The sequence below is a fragment of the Pecten maximus genome, chromosome 2 (genome assembly GCF_902652985.1).
Source record: "Pecten maximus chromosome 2, xPecMax1.1, whole genome shotgun sequence".
NCBI lineage: Eukaryota > Metazoa > Mollusca > Bivalvia > Pectinida > Pectinidae > Pecten > Pecten maximus.
The window spans coordinates 43,330,920-43,350,255 of NC_047016.1; the positions used below are offsets into that span (position 1 = coordinate 43,330,920).

General features: G+C 38.4%; 1 protein-coding gene across 1 annotated transcript in view; it reads left to right on the top strand.

Annotated features, from left to right (window-relative positions):
• LOC117343225 (pappalysin-1-like) overlaps window positions 1-19,336 on the top strand; it is a 74,708-nt gene that overhangs the window by 31,941 nt on the left and 23,431 nt on the right. The window contains exons 5-10 of the mRNA XM_033905567.1: window positions 260-381; window positions 957-1,143; window positions 4,831-4,963; window positions 11,593-11,746; window positions 13,406-13,578; window positions 13,758-13,889. Coding sequence (XP_033761458.1) covers window positions 260-381; window positions 957-1,143; window positions 4,831-4,963; window positions 11,593-11,746; window positions 13,406-13,578; window positions 13,758-13,889 — 901 coding nt within the window. The remainder of the gene's footprint in view (window positions 1-259; window positions 382-956; window positions 1,144-4,830; window positions 4,964-11,592; window positions 11,747-13,405; window positions 13,579-13,757; window positions 13,890-19,336) is intronic.

Sequence of the window (19,336 nt, forward strand, 5' to 3'; positions counted from 1 at the left end):
TGGATTTTTCTCTCTTGTTTTCCGGTTTCCTCCCACAGTAACCACAGTAAGACCGGTTCCATCAAGGCCAACAAGAGTGATTTATATCAGTTGATATAACTTAATTGTCTTGCAATATTTGTAAAACAAATAAAGTTTACTACTAGTATGACGATATTTTCTCCACGTTTGTTGCCTCTTTATTGATAATCACACTGATATACGTCAGACCAGATATAGATGTGATACTATTGCTTGAACAACATCTGGTTCATTACAGACGACGCTTGTATCGACCACTTCACACCCCAGCAGACGGCCAGAATGCATTGTTACCTTGATCTTGTGTACCAGCCCTGGACCACGGACAACACGCCGGCTCCAGTACCACTCCCACCGAGGGTAAGTTCCCCTAAATCTTCAGATAATATATACTGGTTTTTATATAGTCCTTTTTTTTTGTATTACCTCCTCAAGCGTATGTACATATGTATATCTAACAGATCTGGACTACGCTGAACGCCAATGGCCAGGCAACTCGAATAGTTAGACCTTCTGTCTGGAGTTTCGAGGTACCGGGTTCGAGTCCCGGTCTCGTCGTTGCATATTTCCTCTTGTTTTACATTTGATACCCAACTAAATACCCACGTGTGTGTCTTCGTTGTCAAATGATTTGTTGAAGGAGAAAGGAATGTAGCGGAACTGGACTGGGCTGAACGCCGGTGGTCACGTAGCTCAAATGGTTTGAGAGTTCGGAGGTCCCGGGTTCGAGTCAAAACTTGGTTGTTGCGTTTTTCCTCGCTTGTTTCATATTCATGGAAAACATGCGTATCATCTGTTTTAACCCCAAATAAAAGAAAATATCATTCCCTCCAAACTACTGTTGGTCTAAAACCCCACCAAAAGATAAATAAAAGTCAGTGTGATACTTCCGGTGCCTAACAACCTTAATTTTAGACAGTTTCTCTCTTCTTCAGATCCTGTCCTCCAGCACGGGTAGCGTGACGCTAGGCTGGATAGCACCATTCAGCTCGTACACATCGGTCGTCACATCACTGTGTGATATATGTACTGACTCAGACGCCGTCAGTCAATTCGCCACCAACTCCAGCTCGTCCCATCCGACACCGGAACAGTTTGATTTCGCACCAAAACAAGCAGAAGGTATCAACATTTATATGATGCTGGGTCGCATGCGAGCATTTGAGAACGCGACTAATCTTCAATTATTATACTTTGTCTTCGTTTTCACACAATTATTATACTTAGTCTTCGTTTTCACACAATTGCTCTTAAATGCAACCTGTTGAATCTAGAGGATTGATAATTGTGCTTTCAAATACCATTCCATTGTTAAATTCAACATAGTTGTGATGTTAACCATTGTTCTTGACTGTCTAGCATGTGGGCACTACTGACCCTAGAACTGTGCAATATGTTCAGAGAACTGTTCAAAACTGTTTATTATTGGACACTGTTATAGCACATACACCGAACGCGCTTGTTTTCGGAAACTCTGCCCAAGACTTAATGCTTCAACAGTCATCTTTATATAGGCCAATGGTTCTTCAATGTAATTGTCACAGCTCAAGCGCATTGCATTGACCTAAAGCTAACATGTAGCTCTGCTTCAACAGATACAATAGGTATACGGATATAAGGTGTGCCAAATGTAGCTTACATTAAGTGTATCTTACATCAAGTTTAACATACATCAAGTTTAACATACATCAAGTTTAACTTACATCAAGTGTATCTTACATCAAGTGTACTACCCTTTGATAATCAGATTCAACGAAGGAATATGTTAAGTATATGACTATTGCTATACGCCTATTGTTATAGCCTATTGTTATACGCCTATTGTTATAGCCTATTGTTATAGCCTATTGTTATAGCCTATTGTTATATGCCTATTGTTATAGCCTATTGTTATACGCCTATTGTTATACGCCTATTGTTATAGCCTATTGTTATACGCCTATTGTTATATGCCTATTGTTATATTGTCATTGAGTGTTGGTCTACTGTTGTTGTAATATCTTGTATCATACTCATCATACTTGAAACTTATGCAGACACCTTGTATTTCACCCTGGGGTGTAGTAACTCAGTCTACCCCCGCAATGAGTGTAGTATATACCTTTAAAATGTCGTAGATACATGTATATTCAAAGGGTGTGTGGCCTTAATTCAGCTCCTTGTTACGTAGAACAACAGGACCTCCGTGATAAGTTGTAACTGCCGATAAACTGTGATTCAAAATATTCCTATAGAACACATTGCAATTCGCACACATAGGTATTTTAGATGAAGATACAGTGTGTAAGCATTTGTTGTAAAAGTACATTTAAAGTCGTATAGTGCTGAATGCTTTACTCGTTTGGTCACTGTCACAGTTGAGTTAATGCCTTCACAGACAATTATGGCAACATTCCTTACTGTTGCTTTTCATTTATTTTGAATATGAGTGCTTCGATTATCTCTCCCAAACTCATGACATAATCAATATAACCAGAGAGACTTTACGGTACGGAAATTAAATGAACCCATAGCTAGATCTAAACTTGGGGAACAGCAAAACCTTGTCAGAGTTCGTGATGTCTCCATTTGTTTATTGGTGAATCATTTTTATTTTATCGAAACATATTTACAGTCAAACCTGTCAAATGTGACCTTACCTTCCAAAGGAGGCGATCAAAGGGTCACATAGGACAGGTGGTCTCTTAATTCAGGTTTGAGTAACAAGTAGCAATACAGTCGGACATGACAGGTGGTCTCTTAATCCAGGTTTAGGTAACTAGTAATACGGTTACATATGACAGGTGGTCTCTTAATCCAGGTTTAGGTAACCAGTATTACGATCACATATGACAGGTGGTCGCTAATACAGGTTATATATGTTTTCAGTATATATAATCATCCGTGACCTTGAAAGTCACGTGCTGTTGTGTCGTTGTTTCTCTCATTCTGTTCTAGTGTATTTTGGAAATATTATCATGCAACAATCGGTGACAATGCAAGTTTATGTCTTTCGTATAAAACATAAAAAACAACAGTTATAGACAAGATCTTTATTGCTGCAAAGGTATGGAGATCTTCATTGCTACACAGGTATTGAGATCTTTATTGCTACACAGGTATTGAGATCTTTGTCCCTATACAGGCATGGAGATCTTTATTGCTACACAGGTATTGAGATCTTTGTCCCTACACAGGTATTGAAATCTTTATTGCTACACAGGTATGGAGATCTTAATTGCAACACAGGTATTGAGATCTTAATTGCTACACAGGTATGGAGATCTTTATTGCTACACAGGTATGGAGATCTTTATTGCTACACAGGTATTGAGATCTTTATCGCTACACAGGTATGGAGATCTTTATCGCTACACAGGTATGGAGATCTTTGTTGCTCCACAGGTATGGAGATCTTTATTGCTCCACAGGTATGGAGATCTTTATTGCTACACAGGTATGGTGATCTTTGTTGCTACACAGGTATGGAGATCTTAATTGCTACACAGGTATGGAGATCTTTGTCCCTTCACAGGTATGGATATCTTTATTGCTACACAGGTATGGAGATCTTTATCGCTACACAGGTATGGAGATCTTTATTGCTCCACAGGTATGGAGATCTTTATTGCTACACAGGTATGGAGATCTTTGTTGCTACACAGGTATGGAGACCTTAATTGCTACACAGGTATGGAGATCTTTGTCCCTTCACAGGTATGGAGATCTTAATTGCTACACAGGTATGGAGATCTTTATTGCTCCACAGGTATGGAGATCTTTGTTGCTACACAGGTATGGAGATCTTAATTGCTACACAGGTATGGAGATCTTTGTCCCGTCACAGGTATGGAGATCTGTATTGTTACACAAGTATGGAGATTTCTATACCAACACAGGTATGGAGATCTCTATTCCAACACAAGTATGGAGATTTCTATTCCAACACAAGTATGGAGATCTCTATTCCAACACAAGTATGGAGATTTCTATTCCAACACAAGTATGGAGATCTCTATTCCAACACAGGTATGGAGGTATTTACCCCTGGACTAGATGATGCGTGACTAGTGCTATTTACCCCTGTCTCCGTGTGAGAACATCTATATGAGAACACCTGGGTGTAATGATGGTGACACGGATGAACGGCTCTATATACAGTGTACCCCATTATCATAAATACTTTTCATAGATGGGAATAAAATATGATTTCATACCAATAAGCATGGTGCGTTATAATTCTCAGTTATTTTTTAAGCGTAATATTCGGATTTCTATGTATACAAAACTTGTGAACCGTGACAAATTATAATGTTTATAGCACGAAACTTTTTATTAGTGCCGCCACTAACTCAATGTATAAATGATGAATGGCATGGTTTGCTTGTTTGTTTATTTGCTTGGCTTATCGCCTATTGGAAAGCCACGGTCTCTTTGAGTCGGGGTCTCCTTGTAGTAGTTTGTGACTACCTCACAACATACAGAGAGGTCCGTCACATGCCATCCAGAGCAGTAAGGGTAAAGTGTCTTGCCCAAGGACACAATCATGACAGCACAGACCGAGCAGTTTCGCAGCTTCACAAGAAGCATAACCCGACACGGACAGGCAGCGTCGAACCACGCAGCCCCTACAATATCATGGTCAATTTCTATATTTGTGAGGGGTAAAATTGGGAAAGGAATATTTTTTCGTAGGCAAATTATATCGCCATTTTATCCAGATATACAAATGGAGGAATGTCGCTGTATGAAATATGTAGTTTAGATCAAAAGTGATTAGGATTACTACTAGATTATCACAGAAAGAGTACATACTGTTTTTGTTTGAAGGTCACCCTGATGCTGACAAATGTGATATGAGTGTCCTTGCCTGGATGCCCGATACCGTTACTGGACCGAGTGACTGTCGGCAACACGGCTGCTACATAGACCTAGGCTTCGCCTTCCCTGTTGTTCCAAACAGGTAACAATTCATGAAGTCGAATAATTTCTGAATAAACAACAACAACATAAACAACACCAACATAAACACATGTGTTTGACAGACAAGATACAGTTGGTAGTTAATAACTTGACGCAATTTATCCGTCATTTTCGGAAGAAATATTATCAATTCCATTTCATGGTGTTCGGTTCGGAAGTCGATATGACCTGTTCCGCATGTAATTTACTTTCATTTTTTCGTACCTGTACTATAGATTAATTTGTAAACACGACGGTCTGGACATATTTAAAGACCCTTTATGAAATTCCAGTCATATTTCCTATCACTTCAGTCACAGGTGCGTCAAAAAATGCAGGTGCATAATTGCATTTATGACGCAGCGTTGTGAAGCCGGAATGCAATCATTTCGGTACAAGGCACGATAAACGTACCCATAAACCAATATATATATATATATACTCTTAGTGGTACTCTATAGTTGTATTTACTTCTAATTCAATTTAGTTATTGACCTAAAGATGATATATTAGACTGTAGAGATTTGGTGGGAAAATTAACCACCCACGTTTGGCTAGAAGCGCTTACTTTGTGTCTGTCTCGTATGTCAGTGTTTGTTTGAGCACGTTAAAAATATCTTTTCCAATATGAGAATTTTACAAAAATAATTATAATTCAAGCGTATTTTTGTATTTGTACGGTGTCAAATATAACTAATTGTAGTTTAGAATGTTTTATTTCCATTTCGAAATGATTTTATTTAGAACCTAAAACGAAATTTGATTAATTCAAATTCGGAAAACCAGCTTGAAAAGCGAATAATTGAAAACCCTTTTTTGCGCAAAATATATTATCTTACAATATATGTACAATGACAAGGGAATTTTCGTATCAGTCGAGTATGAGCTGCCAGATATCGTATTTTAACGCTGAAAAAAAGTCATTGTAATATTCAACTTCAGAAACCATGACAAATATCATAATTGACCTTAAACGTAATTTATTTGCCGAAATTAGAAAATAGGATTCGGCACTAGTTATTACAACTTATTAAGAAGTTCCTTGCAACATTATTTAAACATTATGTAAAAGTATGAAGCGATTTTATAGTAACTCATACATTACTTTGGAGTATTTGTATCAAATTGATATTCAAACTGATAGGCATCATTACAGTAGTAGCCAAATCTTATACAATCAGAATCTCGGGCAGAGTCGTGATTGAGGGGACTACACTCGCGTTTTAGTCTTAAATGAAGAAAATTAAATTTTCTGTTACCACAACTGTGAAGAATGGAACTGTACATGATGTTAGGTAGTTCGGAGTTGGATGCATGTCAGTGCACATGCATCACATATTAAAAAAGTAATATATATATAGGTTTGTTTTGTCAAATGAACATTCCAACAGGCTACATTTATAGACAGGCTACATTTATAGGCAGACGGTAGTTATAGACAGACGATAGTTATAGACAGATGGTAGTTATAGACAGACGGTAGTTATAGACAGATGGTAGTTATAGACAGACGGTAGATATAGACAGACGGTAGTTATAGACAGACGGTAGATTTAGACGGACGATAGTTACAGACGGACGGTAGATATAGACATATTGTAGATATAGACAGACGATAGTTATAGACAGACGGTAGTTATAGACAGACGATAGTTATAGACAGACGATAGTTATAGACAGACGGTAGATATAGACGGACGATAGTTATAGACAGACGGTAGATATAGGCAGACGGTAGTTATAGACAGACGGTAGTTATAGACAGACGGTAGTTATAGACAGACGGTAGATATAGACGGACGATAGTTATAGACAGACGGTAGATATAGGCAGACGGTAGTTATAGACAGACGGTAGTTATAGACAGACGGTAGTTATAGACGGACGATAGTTATAGACGGACGGCAGTTATAGACAGAGGGTAGTTATAGACAGACGGTAGTTATAGACAGACGGTAGATATAGACATATTGTAGTTATAGACGGACGAAAGTTTTAGACGGACGATAGTTATAGACGGACGGCAGTTATAGACAGACGGTAGTTATGTACAGACGGTAGTTATAGACAGACGGTAGATATAGACAGACGATAGTTATAGACAGACGGTAGTTATAGACAGATTGTAGTTATATACAGGTGGTAGTTATATACAGGCGGTGTAGTTATAGACAGGCGGCAGTTATATACAGTTTGGTTTGGTTTATTTGTTTAACGTCCTATTAACAGCGTAGGTCATTTAAGGACGGCCTCCCGTGCGTGCGACATGCATGAGTGAGGTGAGTGCATATGTGTGTTTTGGGAGGCTGCGATATGTTCGTGTTAAGTCTCCTTGTGATAGGCCGGAACTTTTGCCGATTTATAGTGCTACCGCACTGAAGCATACTGCCGAAGACACCCAGCAGCACACCCCGCCCGGTCATATTATACTGACAACGGGCGAACCAGTCGTCCCACTCGATATATACAGGCGGTAGTTATAGACAGATTGTAGTTATATACAGGCGGTAGTTATAGACATACTTTAGATATAGACAGGTGGTAGTTATAAACATACGGTAGTAACAGACAGGCGATAGTTATAGACAGACGGTAGTTAAAGACGGACGGTAGTTATAGACAGACGGTACATGTAGTTATAGACAGATGGTAGTTATAGACGGACGATAGTTATAGACAGACGGTAGTTATAGATAGACAGTAGTTATAGACAGACGGAGTTATAGACAGACGGTAGTTATTGACAAACGGTAGTTATAGACAGACGGTAGTTATAGACAAACGGTAGTTATAGACAGACGGTAGTTATTGACAAACGGTAGTTATAGATAGACATTAGTTATAGACAGACGGAGTTATAGACAGACGGCAGTTATAGACAGGCGGTGTTTATTGACAAACGGTAGTTATAGACAGATGGTAGTTATAGACAAACGGTAGTTATAGACAGATGGTAGTTTTAGACGAAAGGTAGTTATAGACAGACGGTAGTTATATACAGGCAGTAGTTATAGACACATTGTAGTTATAGACAGACGGTAGTTATAGACAGACGGCAGTTATATACAGGCGGTAGTTATAGACAGATTGTAGTTATAGACAGACGGTAGTTATAGACAGACGGCAGTTATATACAGGCGGTAGTTATAGACAAATGGTAGTTATAGACAGACGGTAGTTATACACAGACTGTAATTATAGACAGACGGTAGTTATAGGTAGACAGTAGTTATAGACAGACGGAAGTTATAAACAGACGGTAGTTATAGACAGACTGTAATTATAGACAGACAGTAGTTATAGACAGACGATAGTTATAGACAGACAGTAGTTATGACAAAGGGTAGTTATAGACAGACGGTAGTTATGGACAGACTGCAGTTATAAACAGACGGTAGTTATAGACAGACAGTAGTTATAGACAGACAGTATATATAGACAGGTGGTTGTTATAGAAAGATGGTAGTTATAGACAGACGGTAGTTATAAACAGACGGTAGTTATAGACAGGCGGTAGTTATAGACACAGGGCAGTTATAGACGGACGGTAGTTATAGACAGACGGTAGTTATAGACAGACGGTTGTTATAGACAGACGTAAGCTATAGACAGACGGTAGTTATAGACGGACGGTTGTTATAGACAAACGGTAGTTATAGACAGACGGTAGTTTTAGACGAAATGTAGCTATAGACGGACGGTAGTTATAGACAGATGGTAGTTATAGACAAACGGTAGTTATAGACAGACGGTAGTTTTAGACGAAAGGTAGTTATAGACAGACCGTAGTTATAGACACACGATAGTTATTGACAGACGTTGGTTATAGACAGACGGTAGTTATAGACGAAAGGTAGTTATAGACGGACGGTACTTATAGACAGACGGTAGTTATAGGTAGACGGTAGTTATAGACGAAAGGTAGTTATAGACGGACGGAAGTTATAGACGAAAGGTAGTTATAGACGGACGATAGTTATAGAAAAACGGTAGTTATAGACAGACTTTATATATAGACAGGCGGTAGTTATAAATATACAGTAGTTATAGACAGGCGGTAGTTACAGACGGACGGTAGCTATAGACAGACGGTAGTTATAGACAGACGGTAGTTATAGACAGACGGTAGTTATAGACCGGCGGTAGTTATAGACAGACGGTAGTTATAGACAGATGGTAGTTATAGACATATTGTAGTTATATACAGGCGGTAGTTATAGACATATTGTAGTTATATGCAGACGGTAGTTATAGACAGACGGTAGTTATAGACAGGCGGTAGTTACAGACGGACGGTAGTTATAGACAGACGGTAGTTATAGACCGGCGGTAGTTATAGACAGACGGTAGTTATAGACAGATGGTAGTTATAGACATATTGTAGTTATATACAGGCGGTAGTTATCGACATATTGTAGTTATAGACAGACGGTAGTTATAGACAGACGGAAGTTATAGACAGGCGTTAGTTATAGACAGGCGGTAGTTACAGACGGACGGCAGTTATAGACAGACGGTAGTTATAGACCGGCGGTAGTTATAGACAGACGGTAGTTATAGACAGACGGTAGTTATAGACCGGCGGTAGTTATAGACAGACGGTAGTTATAGACAGATGGTAGTTATAGACATATTGTAGTTATATACAGGCGGTAGTTATAGACATATTGTAGTTATAGACAGACGGTAGTTATAGACAGACGGAAGTTATAGACAGGCGTTAGTTATAGACAGGCGGTAGTTACAGACGGACGGTAGTTATAGACAGACGGTAGTTATAGACAGATGGTAGTTATAGACATATTGTAGTTAAAGACAGACGGTAGTTATAGACAGACGGAAGTTATAGACAGGCGTTAGTTATAGACAGGCGGTAGTTACAGACGGACGGCAGTTATAGACAGACGGTAGTTATAGACCGGCGGTAGTTATAGACAGACGGTAGTTATAGACCGGCGGTAGTTATAGACATACTTTAGATATAGACAGGTGGTAGTTATAAACATACGGTAGTAACAGACAGGCGATAGTTATAGACAGACGGTAGTTATAGACATATTGTAGTTATATGCAGACGGTAGTAACAGACAGGCGATAGTTATAGACAGACGGTATTTATAGACAGACGGTAGTTTCAGACGAAAGGTAGTTATAGACAGACGGTAGTTATAGACAAACGGTAGTTATAGACAGACGGTAGTTATAGACAGACAGTTGTTATAGACGAAAGGTAGTTATAGACAGACGGTAGTTATAGACAGTCAGTAGTTATGACAAACGGTAGTTATAGACAGACGGTAGTTATGGACAGACTGCAGTTATAAACAAGCGGTAGTTATAGGCGGACAGTAGTTATAGACAGGCAGTAGTTATGACAAACGGTAGTTATAGACAGACGGTAGTATATAAAGGCGGTAGTTATACACAGACGAAAGTTATAAACAGACGGCAGTTATAGACAAACGGTAGTTATAGACGGACGGTAGTTATAGACCGGCGGTATTTATAGACAGACGGTAGTGACAGACGGACGGTAGTTATAGACAGATGGTAGTTATAGACCGGCGGTAGTTATAGACAGACGGTAGTTATAAACAGACGGTTGTTATAGACAGACGGTAGTTACAGACGGATGGTAGTTATAGACAGACGGTAGTTATAGACGGACGGTAGTTATAGACAGACGGTGGTTATAAACAGGCGGTAGTTATAGACAGGCGGTAGTTATAGACACAGGGCAGTTATGGACGGACGGTAGTTATAGACAGACGGTAGTTATAGACAAACGGTTGTTATAGACGAAAGGTAGTTATAGACAGACGGTAGTTATAGACGGACGGCATTTATAGACAGACGGTAGTTATAGACAGACGGTAGTTATAGACAGATGGTAGTTTTAGACGAAAGGTAGTTATAGACGGATGGTAGTTATATACAGATGGTAGTTATAGACAAACGGTAGTTATATACAGATGTTTGTTATAGACTGACGGTAATTATAAATAGACGGTAGTTATAGACACACGATAGTTATAAATAGACGGTAGTCATATACAGACGGTAGTAATAGACAGACGGTAGTTATGGACGGACGGTAATTATAAATAGACGGTAGTTATAGACACACGATAGTTATAAATAGACGGTTGCTATAGACAGGCGTTGGTTATAGACAGACGGTAGTTATAGACGACGTTGGTTATAGACAGACGGTAGTTATAAACAGACGGTAGTTATAGACAGGCGGTAGTTATAGACACAGGGCAGTTATAGACGGACGGTAGTTATAGACAGGCGGTAGTTATAGACAAACGGTTGTTATAGATGAAAGGTAGTTATAGACAGACGGTAGTTATAGACGGACGGTATTTATAGACAAACGGTAGTTATAGACAAACGGTAGTTATAGATAGACGGTAGTTTCAGACGAAAGGTAGTTATAGACGGACGGTAATTTTGACGGTACAGGCAGACGGACAGACAGTTTTGCTGATGGTAGTTAATGAATATGCAACAATATTGCGGCATGAGTCTCTGTCTTCCTTATCTGTCAATCGATATTTTTTAAGATCTTGATTTTAAATATATTCTTATATTGCAACTGAAGGACAATAATAATTTTCATTTCAGAATTTCTATATGGGTGGTATGGAATGCAAAAGATGGTATCAATGACGTAAAGCTCTTTCATGTGGATGGTGACGTCACATCCCTTGGCCCTTATACCGGATATTGCGATACCGTACTGAGTATTGGCGTTCACGTGACAAAACCAGTTAGCAAGGTTTGTGGCTGGGTGGAATTGAAATAACTCATCGGTAAACGGTATTACATTAGTCAATGTTCTTGAACGAGGCATACTTAAACCATTTACAGGGACGTACTAAAGACATGTACGAGGGCCTTAATACAATTTATAGGAGTGGCCCTACTAAAGACATGTACGAGGGCCTTAATACAGATTTATAGGGGTGGCCCTACTAAAGACATGTACGAGGGCCCTAATACAGATTTATAGCGTTGGCCCTACTAAAGACATGTACGAGGGCCTTAATACAGATTTATAGGGGTGGCCCTACTAAAGACATGTACGAGGGCCCTAATACAGATTTATAGCGTTGGCCCTACTAAAGACATGTACGAGGGCCTTAATACAGATTTATAGGGGTGGCCCTACTAAAGACATGTACGAGGGCCCTAATACAGATTTATAGAGGTGGCCTTACTAAAGACATGTACGAGGGCCCTAATACAGATTTATAGAGGTGGCCCTACTAAAGACATGTAAGAGGGCCCTAATACAGATTTATAGGGGTGGCCCTACTAAAGACATGTACGAGGGCCCTAATACAGATTTATAGAGGTGGCCCTACTAAAGACATGTACGAGGGCCCTAATACAGATTTATAGGGGTGGCCCTACTAAAGACATGTACGAGGGCCCTAATACAGATTTATAGAGGTGGCCTTACTAAAGACATGTACGAGGCCCCTAATACAGATTTATAGGGGTGGCCCTACTAAAGACACGTACGAGGGCCCTAATACAGATTTTTAAGGGTGGCCCTACTAAAGACACGTACGAGGGCCCTAATACAAATTTATAGGGGTGACCCTACTAAAGACATGTACGTGGGCCCTAAAAAAGATTTATAGGGGTGGCCCTACTAAAGACATGTACGTGGGCCCTAATACAGATTTATAGGGGTGGCCCTACTAAAGACATGTACGAGGGCCATAATACATATTTATAGGGGTGGCCCTACTAAAGACACATACGAAGGCCCTAATACAGATTTATAGGGGTGGCCCTACTAAAGACATGTACGAGGGCCCTGATACAGATTTATAGGGGTGGCCCTTCTGAAGACATGTACGAGGGCCTTAATACAGATTTATAGGGATGGCCCTACTAAAGACATGTACGAGGGCCCTAATACAGATTTATAGGGGTGACCCTACTAAAGACATGTACGTGGGCCCTAATGCAGATTTATAGGGGTGGCCCTACTAAAGACATGTACGAGGGCCCTAATACAGATTTATAGGGGTGGGTACTAAAGACATGTACGAGGGCCCTAATACAGATGTATAGAGGTGGCCCTACTAAAGACACGTACGTAGGCCCTAATACAGATTTATAGCGTTGGCCCTACTAAAGACATGTAGGAGGGCCCTTATACAGATTTATAGGGGTTGTCCTATTAAAGACATGTACGAGGCCTTAATACAGATTTATAGGGATGGCCCTACTAAAGACATGTAGGAGGGCCCTAATACAGATTTATAGGGGTGGCCCTACTAAAGACACGTACGAGGGCCCTAATACAGATTTAGAGAGGTGGCCCTACTAAAGACATGTACGAGGGCAATTAGTTTTCTAAAGGTATTCCACCACTTGTGAATCTTATATTCGACATGGACGTTTAATGTTTGTGTTCCAGATTCGACTATACATTTCCAACCCATACGTTGCTATAGACGCCGTACAGATGACGACAGACAGTGATTACAGTGGTTGTATCGAATGTCGGAACAGAAGATACAGACTCACACGAGATCCGCCATTTTCTGAAGGAAAGACCAAGCAAACAAAACGCCCCCAATATGTAGACAGGTAATGTCCTTATATTGATTGTATTGCGTGCATTGAAAATATAATCGTTTAATATTTTTTGTTTTTGTTTTTAATAGACTCATTTAAAGTAAAAACTTTTTAAATTAAAGAATCATTTATAAACAGTCTCATATACGAACATAGCTTGTGATAATCGAACAATGCAATGTCTATTTCAGAGAAGTGGAATCAGGTGAAATCTACACCTACTACGTCCATATACAGACAGAATCCGGAGGACAGAGTGTCCAGTCCCCGTCCCTGGTATATACACACGGCCAGGCATACTGTGGGGACGGACAGGTAGACAAGTGAGTATCCAGCGGTTTTTTGTTTTTGTTTGCTAATTTGATGCACAGATTATAGACTCCTTAGTACCTATGCTGTCAACTTTTTCACTTTTAGCTTTTTCTGTGAAGTTATCTCTGCTTTACTATTACCCAAGATTCCATACATAATGTCAGTTATATTACCTGCATTGTGGCGACATTTATTTCACCAGCTGTTGTCTTGCGGAGTGTTCCAGTGGTGGAACTACTTTCTAAAGACTTGGAGATATTAAGGCGATCACTGTTGTTGTTTTATCGCCCTTCGTTCACAAATGGTTCTCTCATTTTACTTCTGAAAGATTTTTCTGTCACCTCCTAGGTGGTAATAGCTGTCATCCCTTGCGGTATGACAGATCGCACCTTCTTGCAGTAACATACATTAAGGTGTACCGACACTTTAACGCTAGCCCTCCACCACTGGGTTGCGAGTTCGAAACCTACGTTGGGTAGTTGCTAGGTACTGACCGTAGGCCGGTGGTTTTTCTCCGGGTACTCCGGCTTTCCTCCACCTCCAAAACCTGGCACGTCCTTAAATGACCCTGGCTGTTAATAGGACGTTAAACAAAAACAAACCAAACAGTAACATACTGACGTCACGACGACAATACAATGGCGTCACAGCAACAATTAAATGACGTCAACAAAGGGGAAAGAATGGTGTTTCGTTTGCGCTTTCGGTGGTATGAATGCAATGGGATGCAGATATATTCTTTATGGCGCATTCAATGCATAAATACCACAGGAAGAAAATAAAATTTGCGGTGTGTTACCACGTTGGTCACTACGGTAGCTGTGGTTGCTAAGATAATACAGTTCCATTGAATCTACGTAAAGACCAGTATTGTTAACTAAATCGAAAGGAACAACTCAACATTTTTGTTTAATACCTTTTACGACTTTAATTAACTTATATATTCACAATACACATTCATTTCCACAATATTCAGTGTAGTTTTTGACAAAATACTCAGTTGACGTAAAGTGTTGTACAGATATCATCAGACAACAGGAGAAAATGATAAAATGTTCAGTCCTTAGAAAAAGGCGCCGTCTAGTTTTTGTTCCGGTAACGTCACAAAGAGACGACGTCATGACTATGTTACCGATTCCCGCGCTTATCAATCCACTGAGCATTTCTTTCACTGCGTATACGCTAATTTATTCGCAGTCAGAGTTTACTTAGCTAAAGAAGGGAGAGATGTTAATGTATTGTGTTACATTGCATTAGCTTTTTTTTCAAAACTAGAACAACTGGACCCTGGGTAATTGAAATAATCTGATGGGAGAATGAACCTCGGGTTAGACATTCTAGACTATCATCCATTAGGTTGAAGATGTATCTGTCATATCATCAGGGTAAAGGACGATTCTATCAATTTGTCACAACGATGGTATATACTCTACATTCTTTGAGTGAGGCTTTGATATCTAGGACTGAGTATATCTAGGATAGGCACACTCGACATTCTAATTACCTTTGTGATATTTGTAAAGATCGAATCATAACTGAGATATATACAATGTAATAATGTTCGGAGGTAACTTGAGATATATAATAAGGTTTGGAGGTAACCCGAGATATATAATAATGTTTGGAGGTCACCCGAGATATATAATAATGTTTAGAGGTAACCTGAGATATATAATAAGGTTTGGAGGTAGCCCGAGATATATAATAATGTTTGGAGGTCACCCGAGATATATAATAATGTTTAGAGGTAACCTGAGATATATAATAAGGTTTGGAGGTAACCCGAGATATATAATAAGGTTTGGAGGTAACCCGAGATATATAATAAGGTTTGGAGGTAACCCTAGATATATAATAATGTTTGGAGGTAACCCGAGATATATAATAATGTTTGGAGGTAACCCGAGATATATAATAAGGTTTGGAGGTAACCCGAGATATATAATAAGGTTTGGAGGTAACCTGAGATATATAATAAGGTTTGGAGGTAACCCGAGATATATAATAAGGTTTGGAGGTAACCTGAGATAGATAATAATGTTTGGAGGTAACCCGAGATATATAATAAGGTTTGGAGGTCACCCGAGATATATAATAAGGTTTGGAGGTAACCTGAGATATATAATAAGGTTTTGAGGTCACCCGAGATATATGATAATGTTTGGAGGTAACCCGAGATATATAATAAGGTTTGGAAGAAACCTGAGATATACAATAAGGTTTGGAGGTAACCTGAGATATATAATAAGGCTTTGAGGTAACCCGAGATATATAATAATGTTCGGAGGTAACCCGAGATATATAATAATGTTTGGAGGTAACCTGAGATATATAATAATGTTTGGAGGTAACCTGACATATATAATAATGTTTGGAGGTAACCTGAGATATATAATAAGGTTTGGAGGTCACCCGAGATATGATAAGGTTTGGAGGTAACCTGGGATATATAATAAGGTTTTGAGGTAACCCGACATATATAATAAGGTTTGGAGGTAACCCGAGATATATAATAAGGTTTGGAGGTAAACCGAGATATATAATAAGGTTTGGAGGTCACCTGAGATATATAATAAGGTTTGGAGGTAACCTGAGATATATAATAAGGTTTGGAGGTAACTTGAGATATATAATAAGGTTTGGAGGTAACCTGAGATATATAATAAGGTTTGGAGGTAACTTGAGATATATAATAAATTTGGAGATAACCTGAGATATATAATAAGGTTTGGAGGTAACTTGAGATATATAATAAATTTGGAGATAACCTGAGGTATATAATAATGTTTGGAGGTAACCCGAGATATATAATAAGGTTTGGAGGTAACTTGAGATATATAATAAGGTTTGGAGGTAACTTGAGATATATAATAAGGTTTGGAGGTAACCTGAGATATATAATAAGGTTTGGAGGTAACTTGAGATATATAATAAGGTTTGGAGGTAACCCGAGATATATAATAAGGTTTGGAGGTAACCCGAGATATATAATAAGGTTTGGAGGTAACATGAGATATATAATAAGGTTTGGAGGTAACCCGAGATATATAATTAGGTTTGATGGTAACCCGAGATAAATAATAAGGTTTGGAGGTAACTTGAGATATATAATAAGGTTTGGAGGTAACTTGAGATATATAATCAGGTTTGGAGGTAACCAGAGATATATAATAAGGTTTGATGGTAATTTGAGATATATAATAAGGTTTGGAGGTAACCCGAGATATATGATAAGGTTTGGAGGTAACCAGAGATATATAATAAGGTTTGATGGTAACCCGAGATATATAATAAGGTTTGGAGGTAACCCGAGATATATGATAAGGTTTGGAGGTAACCCGAGATATATAATAATGTTCGGAGGTAACCTGAGATATATAATAATGTTCGGAGGTAACCTGAGATATATAATAAGGTTTGGAGGTAACTTGATATATAATAAGGTTTGGAGGTAACCTGAGATATATAATAAGGTTTGGAGGTAACTTGATATATAATAAGGTTTGGAGGTAACCCGAGAGATATAATAAGGTTTGGAGGTAACCCGAGATATATAATAATGTTTGGAGGTAACCCGAGATATATAATAAGGTTTGGAGGTAACTTGAGATATATAATATGGTTTGGAGGTAACTTGAGATATATAATAAGGTTTGGAGGTAACCCGAGATATATAATAAGGTTTGGAGGTAACTTGAGATATATATAATAAGGTTTGGGGGTAACTTGAGATATATAATAAGGTTTGGAGGTAACTTGAGATATATAATAAGGTTTGGAGGTAACTTGAGATATATAATAAGGTTTGGAGGTAACTTGAGATATATAATAAGGTTTGGAGGTAACCCGAGATATATAATAAGGTTTGGGGGTAACCCGAGATATATAATAAGGTTTGGAGGTAACATGAGATATATAATAAGGTTTGGAGGTAACCCGAGATATATAATAAAGTTTGATGGTAACCCGAGATAAATAATAAGATTAGGAGGTAACTTGAGATATATAATAAGGTTTGGAGGTAACTTGAGATATATAATAAGGTTTGGAGGTAACCCGAGATATATAATAAGGTTTGGAGGTAACTTGAGATATATAATAAGGTTTGGAGGTAACCAGAGATATATAATAAGGTTTGATGGTAACCCGAGATATATAATAAGGTTTGGAGGTAACCCGAGATATATGATAAGGTTTGGAGGTAACCAGAGATATATAATAAGGTTTGGAGGTAACCCGAGATATATAATAAGGTTTGGAGGTAACCCGAGATATATAATAAGGTTTGGAGGTAACCCGAGATATATAATAAGGTTTGGAGGTAACCCGAGAGATATAATAAGGTTTGGAGGTAACCTGAGATATATAATAATGTTTGGAGGTAACCCGAGATATATAATAAGGTTTGGAGGTAACTTGAGATATATAATAAGGTTCGGAGGTAACCTGAGATATATAATAAGGTTTGGAGGTAACCCGAGAGATATAATAAGGTTTGGAGGTAACCCGAGATATATAATAAGGTTTTGAGGTAACCCGAGAGATATAATAAGGTTTGGAGGTAACATGAGATATATAATAATGTTTGGAGGTAACCCGAGATATATAATAAGGTTTGGAGGTAACGTGAGACATATAATAAGGTTAGGAGGTAACCCGAGATATATAATAAGGTTTGGAGGTAACCCGAGATATATAATAAGGTTTGGAGGTAACCTGAGATATATAATAAGGTTTGGAGGTAACCCAAGACATATAATCAGGTTTGGAGGTAACCCGAGATATATAATAAGGTTTGGAGGTCACCTGAGATATATAATAAGGTTTGGAGGTAACCCGAGAGATATAATAAGGTTTGGAGGTAACCTGAGATATATGATAAGGTTTGGAGGTAACCTGAGATATATAATAAGGTTTGGAGGTAACCTGAGATATATAATAATGTTTGGAGGTAACTTGAGATATATAATAAGGTTTGGAGGTAACCTGAGATATATATTAATGTTTGGAGGTAACTTGAGATATATAATAAGGTTTGGAGGTAACATGAGATATATAATAAGGTTTGGAGGTAACCTGATATATATAATAAGATTTGGAGGTAACGTGAGACCTATAATAAGATTTGGAGGTAACCCGAGATATATAATAATGTTCGGAGGTAACATGAGTGACCTATTTTAATGTATTTTGTTCGTGTTCGTGCGTCCGTAAATTAGTGAAACCCTGAACCAATCTCAATGAAATTTTGCAGAAACCCTCTATCACCAAAGGGCAACCGAAATTGTGAATTATATGGTTCCCCGTCTTCTCAGGAGCCAAAAGATTCGACTTGAATGAAATTTCAAAAATCTTCTTCTTAAGACCAAGATATGGTAGAATCAAATACTCTTCATAGAAGGAATGGTCTTAATTTCCATTGGAATTAATTCAAACTTGATAAGAACTAACAGCATGT